Consider the following 10,181-nt stretch of genomic DNA (forward strand, 5'->3'; position numbering starts at 1 on the left):
TCACGCCTGTTTTCACAGTTTCCTCTGCAGGAGACTAACGAGAAAAAGAAAATGCCTGGCGAGGCATGGCTGCACAGGATACCTTCAGCAGGAGGCCTGGCTCTAGACTAGGGAGGTGACGTAGAATCAAGTCAAGGCAACCTCTGAAAACATAAAGCAAACACACATAGAAATATGCAAGCAGAGTTGAAAGGAGGGAGAAGACATGTCTGTGAAGTCCAGAAGGACTGGAAAAGCAACCCACGGAAAGGAAGAGCAGGCCCTTGCTGAAGCAGGTAAGGCTCAGATGGAACCAGTTTACTACAGAAGAGGATAAAGGAAGGGACCCGCCTGTGAGCACACCCTCTTGCAATTCATCAACCCTGAGAATAAAGACATCATAAAGAGTTTGGGCGCAATGGCTAAAGCCTGTAATCCCAGCACTCTGAGAGGCTCAGGCAGGCAGATCACGAGGTCATGAGTTCAAGACTAGCCTGGCCAATATGGTGAAACCCGATCTCTATGAAAACTACAAAAATTGCCGGGCGTGGTGGCGCATGCCTATAGTCCCAGCTACTCGGAAGGCTGAGGTGGGAGGATCGCTTGAGCCCAGGAGTTCTGAGCTGTAGTGCGCTATGCCAATTGGGTGTCCGCACTAAGTTCGGCATCAATATGGTGACCTCCTGGGAGCGGGGGACCACCAGGTTGCCTAAGGAGGGGTGAACCAGCCCAGGTCAGAAACAGAGCAGCTCAAAACTCCCGTGCTGATCAGTAGTGGGATCGCACCTGTGAATAGCCACTGTACTCCAGCCTGGGCAACATAGCGAGACCCCCATCTCTAAAAAAAGCTATAAAAATTAGCCGGGTATGGTGGTGCACACCTGTAGTCACAGCTACTTGAGGGGCTGAGGCAGAAGCAGCACTTGAATCTAGGAGGCAAAGGTTGCAGTCAGCCAAGATCGTGCTACTGCACTCCAGCCTGGGTGACAGAGTGAGACTCCATCTCAAAAAAAAGAAAAGAAAAAGAAATGAGAAGCAGCCTAGTGAGGCTTCCTATTGGCAATACTGGATTCTAGAAAACAATGAAACTCAGGCTTTAACAATTTGAGAAAAAAGGCTTTTGAACCAACCATTCTATACTGTGTGCAACTATCAATCACTGAGGGCAAAGGACATTTAACAAAATTAGATAACAAGTTTACTCTCTCCCTTATGTGAAAAAACAACTCCAGAACCTACTGACATCCAGAAGATGGGATAGAGAGGGAAGTATCCAAGAAAGAGCATAAGAAATATGAACAGTGAGCCGGGCGCAGTGGCTCACGCCTGTAATCCCAGCACTTTGGGAGGCCGAGGCGGGTGGATCACGAGGTCAAGAGATCGAGACCATCCTGGTCAACAAGGTGAAATCCCGTCTCTACTAAAAATTCAAAAAATTAGCTGGGCACGGTGGCGCGTGCCTGTAATCCCAGCTACTCGGGAGGCTGAGGCAGGAGAACTGCCTGAACCCAGGAGGTGGAGGTTGCAGTGAGCCGAGATCGGGCCATTGCACTCCAGCCTGGGTAACAAGAGCGAAACTCCGTCTTAAAAAAAAAAAAAGAAAGAAAGAAATATGAACAGGGGTGAAGTCCCAGAAAAAACACATAAAGCTGAAAATAAATGAAAAAAGAATGTGACTTCCCCATGGCATCTGGAGCATTCACATTCAGTAGCAAATGCTTGGGAACAGGCAATTGCATCCCCTCCTCTGCAGTCCTGGTCCAGCTACTGGATTCTGAGTGACTAACAGGCAATCACAACAGTCCGTCCACTGTCCCGCTCTCATTTCCTCTCTCCTTTCACTTCAGATTTCCGACACCCACCTCGTATCTATCTGCTTCCCACAAAGCGATGACCTTGATTCCATTTCCCAGTGCAGCAGGAAATAATCAAAGGACACCTTCTGCTTCCTCTGGCCCTCTCCTAGGCACTTCCTCCAGCCACTATGAATGACCTGGCTGTGCTCCTAAGGCCACATGATGCCAGAACTGGGCCCATCCCTAGTAGCCAAGTTACAGACATAGTTCCGGCATCCTCTGTTGCTTGGCTGCCTCCCATCTCCTCTGAATCATTCCCATCTGCCATGTTCCAGCCAATTTTTTTCATCTTAACAAAACTGCAAAACTCTCCTGATCATACTTACCCAACTACTACTTCATTTCTTTCCTTCCCTTTACCGCTAACTTTTACCAAACTCTCGAGTCCCTCTCCACCCAGGCTCTTGACCCTGTTCCAATCAGGCTACTTCCCTCCCTCTACAGATGGTGCTTTCTCAGGTTTACCTGACTACCAGCAGCATCTGTCACCACTGTTCAGTTAAGTCTCCTTCAAAGACTTCCTGACCTACAGGATATCACACACTGGGTTTTTAGCCAACCCCGATGAATATCTTCTGCTCCCTCATCTTTGCCTGGACCTTTTCTTGGAGTGCCCCAGGACTCAGAGCTGGAACTGTCTTGTTTCTATCTCTTCAACTCCATCAGCATTATTTATTTATTTATTTATTTTTATTTTTATTTTTTTTTGAGACGGAGTTTTTGCTCTTGTTACCCAGGCTGGAGTGCAATGGTGCGATCTCCGCTCACCACAACCTCTGCCTTCTGGGTTCAAGCAATTCTCCTGCCTCAGCCTCCCGAGTAGCTGGGATTACAGGCATGCGCCACCATGCTCAACTAATTTTTGTATTTTTAGTAGAGACGGGGTTTCACCTTGTTGACCAGGATGGTCTCGATCTCTTGACCTTGTGATCCTCAGCCTCCCAAAGTGCTGGGATTATAGGCGTGAGCCACCACGCCTGGCCTTCCATCAGCATTATCATCGAATCTGATGGCCTAGGTATCCTCTCTGCTGAAGGCTCCCATATTTACACCTCCCCAACTCTTCCCTGAACTCCAGACTCACGTATTCAACTGACCATTTGACATATCCAACTGGATGTCTACCAGGTATCTCAAGGTTAACAAATCGAAACCCACTCCTCCTGCAGTGTCCCCAACAACGGCGAGTACGTGCGCCTCAGTGGTTAAGTGAAAAATCCTGCTGTGATTCCTTGATTTTTCCTCACAACTCACATATCCAGTCTGTCTGCCAATCCTGTAGATTAGACTCCACCTACTGGCCCATGAGAGATAACTGCCGTAATAGAACTTAAGGAAATGAATAATACAGCCAGCAAAAATTTAGACGTGAGGCCAGACACGGTGGCTCACATTGTAATTCAGCATTTTTGGAGGCTAGTGGATCCTTGAGCACAGGAGTTCGTGAGCAGAAATCGTGCGACTGCACTCCAGCCTGGGAGACAGAGCGAGGCTCTATTTAAAAAACAAAACAACAGGCCAGGTGCGGTGGCTCACGCCTATAATCCCAGCACTCTGGGAGGCTGAGGCGGGTGGATCACGAGGTCAAGAGATCAAGGCCATCCTGGTCAACAAGGGGAAACCCCGTCTCTACTAAAAATACAAAAATTAGCTGGGCATGGTGGTGCACGCCTGTAGTCCCAGCTACTCGGGAGGCTGAAGCAGCCTCCCAAAAAAACACACCCAAAAAAGCAGGGCTGGTTAGTTCAGTTTAGTTGGTTAGAGTGTAGTGCTAATAAAAACCCAAAAGCACTTAACCAACCACAATATAAAATGGTGGCTTTCATTGAGGAATAAAGCTAAGCAGGGGAGGATGAACATCTTTCGTGATATACCTTTCTATACTATTTTCCATAAACACGTATTACATTCTATAGGACCTACACAGTGGCTGAAGGAAGTGCCTGGGAGAGGGCCGAGAGTGTTCATGTGACAGACAAACTGCTCTTCCAAGACAACATCATGCATAGTCATTTGATATCACTGTTTTGGTGCAAGTAATTAGCAAAACTCTGAATGAAAACAGGTTCTACCTCTTGCACAAAAATGTAGGATGCACCTGGATAGCTGGTTATGAAGTTCACGGTGGTAGTTTTCAGATGTTCCAGCAACACAATGGAACACAGAGGAGAAAAATTCTTCATCGACCAACGCCTGTCATCTGTAAAGAGAAAAATAAACCACCTTAGAAGTAGTAATTTCATTATATTACTGGCACACCCTTTAGGACTGCCATCTCCTCAGCTAAACTATAAACATTAGGAGAGTAGGAATTACAGTTGAGAGCCTTTTTCAGGGGGTCATATTGCATACTAAGATCACACCTGGGAGGAGAAGTCAATCTAGGTTTGTCACATAATAACTTTGTGGCCTTGAATAATTTTTCTTGCCTGTAAAATGGTGAAAATAATAGTACTTGGCCGGGCGCGGTGGCTCAAGCCTGTAATCCCAGCACTTTGGGAGGCCGAGGCAGGTGGATCACGAGGTCAAGAGATGGAGACCATCCTGGTCAACATGGTGAAACCCCGTCTCTACTAAAAATACAAAAATTAGCTGGGCATGGTGGTTCGCGCCTGTGGTCCCAGCTGCTCGGGAGACTGAGGCAGGAGAATTGCTTGAACCCAGGAGGTGGAGGCTGCAGTGAGCCGAGATTGTGACATTGCACTCCAGCCTGGGTAACAAGAGCGAAACTCTGTCTCAAAAAAATAATAATAATAGTACTTTCACTCTCAGGACCCTTGCAAGGGTCTATATAGATATACAGCAAAGTTTTTAGCACAATGTCTAGATCATAGTAAGCATGGAAAAATTATTAATTAGCCTTATTACAGTAGGTCCTCAGTAAATTATTACCCAGTTCTTTTTATTACCCAGGTTAAGATGAGACTTGAGCAACATCCGGGCTTCCCTTTTGAGTTCCTTCTTGCTCTTCTCAGGCATCGAGTAATGAAGTGCATTGATAGTCAGGCAAGAGTGGGTATACACAGAGAAGATGTCTTGCGCAGGCTGGCCTTGGCTGATGGTAAAACCAAATACCTGCACCTGGCCGTAGAGGCAAGTCACACGACAGATGCCACTAAAAGTAAAACCCTAGCAGGGAAAGAAAACAGAAACAACAAATATTATAGATCCTGTCACTAAGGACTGAAACGTTCTTTATTTTTTGAGACAGAGTTTTGCTATTGTTGCCTAGGCTGGAATGCAATGGCCCAATCTCAACTCACTCAAAACTCCGCCTCCAGATTCAAGCAATTCCCCTGCCTCAGCCTCCTGACTAGCTGGGATTACAGGCATCCACCACCACACCCGGCTAATTTTTGTACTTTTACTAGAGATGGAGTTGCTCAGGCTGGTCTCGAACTCCCAACCTCAGGTAATCCGCCTGCCTTGGCCTCCCAAAGTGCTGGGATTACAGGTGTGAGCCACTGCGACTGGCCATTCTGAAACATTCTAAAATTTTAACTTGCTATTCATACATCAAAAGGCAGGTAAGACCAGGCACAGTAGCTCACACTTGTAATCCCAATACTTTGGGAAGCTGATGCAGGAGGATCACTTAAGCCTAGTAGTTCAAGATCAGCCTGGGCAACATAGTAAGACCTCTCTCTCTACAAAACATTTAAAACTTAGCAGGAGTACAGTGGCATGCATCTGTGGTCCTAGCTACTTGGGAGGCTGAGGTGGGTAGACAATCTGGGAGGTAGAGGCTTCAGTGAGGCATAATTACACCAATACATTCCATTAATAATAAATACTGGGCCAGGCATCGTGGTTTACACCTGTAATCCCAGAACTCTGGGATGAGGAGGTGGGGGAAATCACTTGAGGCCAGGAGTTTGAGACCAGCATGGACAATGTGGAAAACCCCCCTCTACCTGACCCCACCCCCATCCTCACCATCTCCACTAAAATTATAAAAATTAGCTGGGCATTTTCCTGTAATCCCAGCTACTCCAGAGGCTGAGGCATGAGAACCGCTTGAATCCAGAGGCAGAGGTTGCAGTGAGCTGAGATCATGCCACTACACTGCAGCCTGGGCAACAGGGTGATATTGTCTCAAATAAATAAATAAATAAATAAAAATTAAATAAAACAAACATTTTAGAAAGGGTATAGCCATAAAAAGGAAAGAGATCATGTCCTTTGCAGGGACGTGGATGGAGCTGGAAGCTGTTATCCTCAGCAAAGTAATTCAGGTGCAGAAAACTTAACACAGCATGTTCTCACTTATAAGTAGGATTTGAACTATGAGAACACATGGATACATGGTGGGTAACATCACACTCTGGGGCCTGTGGAGGTCTAGGGGAAGGACATCAGGAAGAACAGCTAATGGATGCTGGGCTTAATACCTACGTGGGGCACTGATCTGTGCAGCAAACAACCAAGGCACCCATTCACCTATGTAACAAACCTGCAATCCTGCGTATGCACCCCGGAACTTAAAAATTGAAGAAAAATAGACATGTGCAGTGGCTCACGCCTATAATCCCAGCACTTTGGGAGGCTGAGGCAGGCAGATCAACTGAGGTCAGGAGTTTGAGATCAGCCTGACCAATATGGTAAAACCCCGTCTTTAAAAAATAAAATAAAATAAGGCCAGGCGCAGTGGCTCACGCCTATAATCCCAGCACTCTGGGAGGCCGAGGCGGGTGGATCACAAGGTCAAGAGATCGAGACCATCCTGGTCAACATGGTGAAACCCTGTCTCTACTAAAAATACAAAAAAATTAGCTGGGCATAGTGGCACATGCCTGTAGTCCCGGCTACTCTGGAAGCTGAGGCAGGAGAATCGCTTGAATCCAGGAGGTGGAGGTTGCGGTGAGCTGAGATCGTGCCACTGCACTCCAGCCTGGGTAACAAGAGCGAAACTCTGTCTCAAAAAAAAATTAAAATATGGCCGGGCACGGTGGCTCAAGCCTGTAATCCCAGCACTTTGGGAGGCCGAGGCAGGTGGATCACGAGGTCAAGAGATCGAGACCATCCTGGTCAACATGGTGAAACCCCGTCTCAACTAAAAATATAAAAAATTAGCTGGGCATGGTGGCGCGTGCCTGTAATCCCAGCTACTCAGGAGGCTGAGGCAGGAGAATTGCCTGAACCCAGGAGGCAGAGGTTGCGGTGAGCCGAGATCGCGCCATTGCACTCCAGCCTGGGTAACAAGAGCGAAACTCCGTGTCAAAAATAAAATAAAATAAAATAAAAAATAAAAAAGTTGAAGAAAAATAAAATAATTTTAAAAGGTAACTGATTTCCAAGTAACAGATAAGTAATAGATCACATTGTACAAGGTGACCATAATATATTTTATTTATTGATTTAGTTTTTGAGACAGTCAAAAAATATATTTTATATATTATATATATAACATATATAATATATATCATATATATATATATATAATATATATATATATATATATATTTTTTTTTTTTTGAGACAGTGTCTCACTCTGTCACCCAAGTTGGAATGCAGTGGTGCAATACCGGCTTACTGCAACCTCTGCCTCCCGGGTTCAAATCATTCTCCTGCCTCAGCCTCCCTAGTAAGCTGGAACTACAGGCACGCACCACCATGCCTGGCTAATTTTTGTATTTTTAGTAGAGACGGGGTTTCACTATGTTGGCAAGGCTGGTTCCAAACTCCTGACCTCATGATCCACCCATCCTGGCCTCCCAAAGTGCTGGGATTACAGGCATGAGCCACTGCGCCTGGCATACGTACGTGTGTATGTGTGTGTGTGTGTTTTGAGACAGAGTCTTGTGTATACACACGTGTGTGTATATGTTTTTTTTTTTTTTGAGAGAGTCTTGCTCTGTCACCCAAGCTGGAGTGCAGTAGCCGCGCTCTAAGCTCACTGCAACCTCCACCTCCCAGGTTCAAGTGATTCTACTTCCTCAGCCTCCCAAGTAGTTCAGATTACAGGTGCATGCCACCACGCCCAGCTAAATTTTGTTTTTTCAGTAGAGACAGGGTTTCACCATGTTGGCCAGGATGGTCTCAATCTCCTGACCTTGTGATCCGCCCGCCTCGGCCTCCCAAAGTCCTGTGACATGAGCCACCACACCTGGCCTGTTTTGTTTTGCTTTTTACTATTAAAGTCCCTTTCAGGACAGGGCAACTGGGCTCCCATCTGTAATCCCAGCACTTTGGGAGGCTGAAGCAAGAGGATCACTTCAGGTCAGCCTGGCCAACATGGTGAAACCCCACCTCTACTAAAAATACAAAAATTAGGCCAGGTGTAGTGACTCATGCCTGTATTCCCGGCACTTTGGGAGGCTGAGGTGGGCGGATCACCTGAGGTTGGGAGTTCAAGACCAGCCTAATCAACGTGGAGAAACCCGTCTCTACTAAAAATACAGGATTAGCTGGGCATGGTGGCACATGCCTGTAATCCTGGCTACTCAGGAGGCTGAAGCAAAAGAATTTCTTAAACCTGGGAGGCAGAGGTTTGGGTGAGCCGAGATTGCCATGGCACTCCAGCCTGGGCAACAAGAGCAAAACTCTGTCTAAAAAAAAAAAAAAAAACTCACAAAAATTAGCCGGGAGTGTGGTGAGCACCTGTAATCCCAGCTACTTGGGAGGCTGGGGCAGGAGAATCACTTGATCCCTGGAGGTGGAGGCTGCAGTGAGCTGAGATTGCGACACTGCCCTCTAGCCAGGGCAACAAGCGTGAAACTCCCTCTCAAATTAAAAATAGGGCGGGCATGGCGGCTCACACTTGTAATCCCAGGACTTTGGGGGACTGAGGTGAGCGGATCCCCTGGGCTCAGGAGTTCAAGACCAGCCTGGCCAACATGCGAAACCCCAATTCTACTAAAAGTACAAAAATCAGCCGGACATGGAGGTGAGCACCTGTAATCCCAGCTACTTGGGAGGCTGAGGCAGGAGGGGCAGGAGAATCACTTGAACCCGGGAGGCAGAAGTTGCTGTGGGACAAGATTGTGCCAATGAACTCCAGCCTGAGCAACAAGAACAAGACTCCGTCTTAGGGAAAAAATAAATAAAAATAAAAATACAAAAACTAGCCGGGTGTGGTGACGCACGCCTGTAGTCCCAGCTACTGGGGAAGCTGAGGCACAAGAAGCACTTGAATCCGGAGGCGAAGGATGCAGTGAGCAGAGATCGCGCCACAGCACTACAGCCTGGGTGAAAGAGTGAGACTGTCTCAAAAAAACAAATAAATAAAAATAAAATAAAGTCTCTTTAGCTCTTAAGGCCTAGGGACCCCTTAACAGGGTAACTGTTACCCTGCTCTTCATGGGAGCCTAGACCACCAACACGATGGACTTGAATCCGACTTGCAGCTGAGTTAACAGGCCCTGGAAACCCTGGTCGTCTCCTAGCCTGCAGCTCTCCCGGGGCTGCCTCTCCAGCCCTCCCTGCCCTCGGGGTCTCCTGCCAGTGCCCCTTACTTACCTGTTCGACCGGCAGCAGCAGCAACGCGCGGCCAGGACCCACTGGCCGCACCGGCGGGATGGGGAGAAGCCGGGGACAACGCGAGGCGAGTTCGAATTCGAATTCGGGTTCGGAGGCCGGGGTCGGGCTAGGGATCGCGGTCTTGGGTCCCCGGGCCGCCGCCACGCGGGACACCTGGCGGACTCCCTCCCTCCAGTCCACGCCGGCAGCCTGGGCTTGCAGTAGTCGCCTCCGTAGGCGCCGCCGACTGCACCAACGCAGGGTCCAGAGCCGGCGGCGGGGTCGGCGGCTGAGGATGAGCTGCGGCCGGGCCTTTCGGGCCCGCAGCCAAGTAGAGCGGCAGGAACCCCGCTTGAAAAGCCGCCCTGAGTCCGCCATGCTGAACCCCCCAGCGCGCACCTACCGCGCGAGAATCTCGCCAGATCCCGTCGCTCCGCCCTGCGGCCCGCCTAGCTGCCTAAAGGAGCAGCCTCGGAGCCGCCCGCGCCCTCTTTCGGCAGCCTCCGGAAGCGCACGAGGAGGCTCCCACCGGCCTGGTCGCAGGAGGTGGGGGTGGGGCCTGGGGGCTCTGCCACCCCACCTAGGACTCCATTTACATTATGCAAATTCTCTACCCCAGCCTCCCGGGGAGGGAAAGACAGAAACCTCGAGACCAGCCAAGGGCCACCTCTCCGGAAATCCACCAGGGATTTTATTTTTTTCTTCTGCAGAAAAAGCTTTAGGATTGGCAGTTTAAACAAAACCTGTCTATTTGCATACCTTCGGTTTGCATGGATTTGTCTCGAAGTGAACAACACCGGGTAACCAGGCGAAAGTATAAGACGATTGGCTCAGAATCTTATGTTAGAAAACTGGAGACTGGGGGCGGGAGGGTGTCGACTCAAACTC

The 10,181-nt window shown here is 48.5% G+C and overlaps 1 protein-coding gene across 2 annotated transcripts in view; it reads right to left on the reverse strand.

Annotated features, from left to right (window-relative positions):
* The window catches only part of NOL9 (nucleolar protein 9), a 34,137-nt gene extending 24,449 nt beyond the window's left edge, over nt 1–9,688 (reverse strand). For both annotated transcript variants that reach the window (XR_013519761.1, XM_035307588.3), the window contains exons 1-3: nt 9,294–9,688; nt 4,745–4,964; nt 3,908–4,035 (exon numbers count right to left, since the gene is read on the reverse strand). Coding sequence is in view for 1 of the 2 variants with exons in the window: in XM_035307588.3 (XP_035163479.1) it covers nt 3,908–4,035; nt 4,745–4,964; nt 9,294–9,671 (726 nt within the window). In the remaining variant the exon portion in view is untranslated. The remainder of the gene's footprint in view (nt 1–3,907; nt 4,036–4,744; nt 4,965–9,293) is intronic.
* Nucleotides 9,689–10,181: the final 493 nt, after the last annotated feature.

This window comes from Callithrix jacchus, chromosome 7 (assembly GCF_049354715.1).
Source record: "Callithrix jacchus isolate 240 chromosome 7, calJac240_pri, whole genome shotgun sequence".
NCBI lineage: Eukaryota > Metazoa > Chordata > Mammalia > Primates > Cebidae > Callithrix > Callithrix jacchus.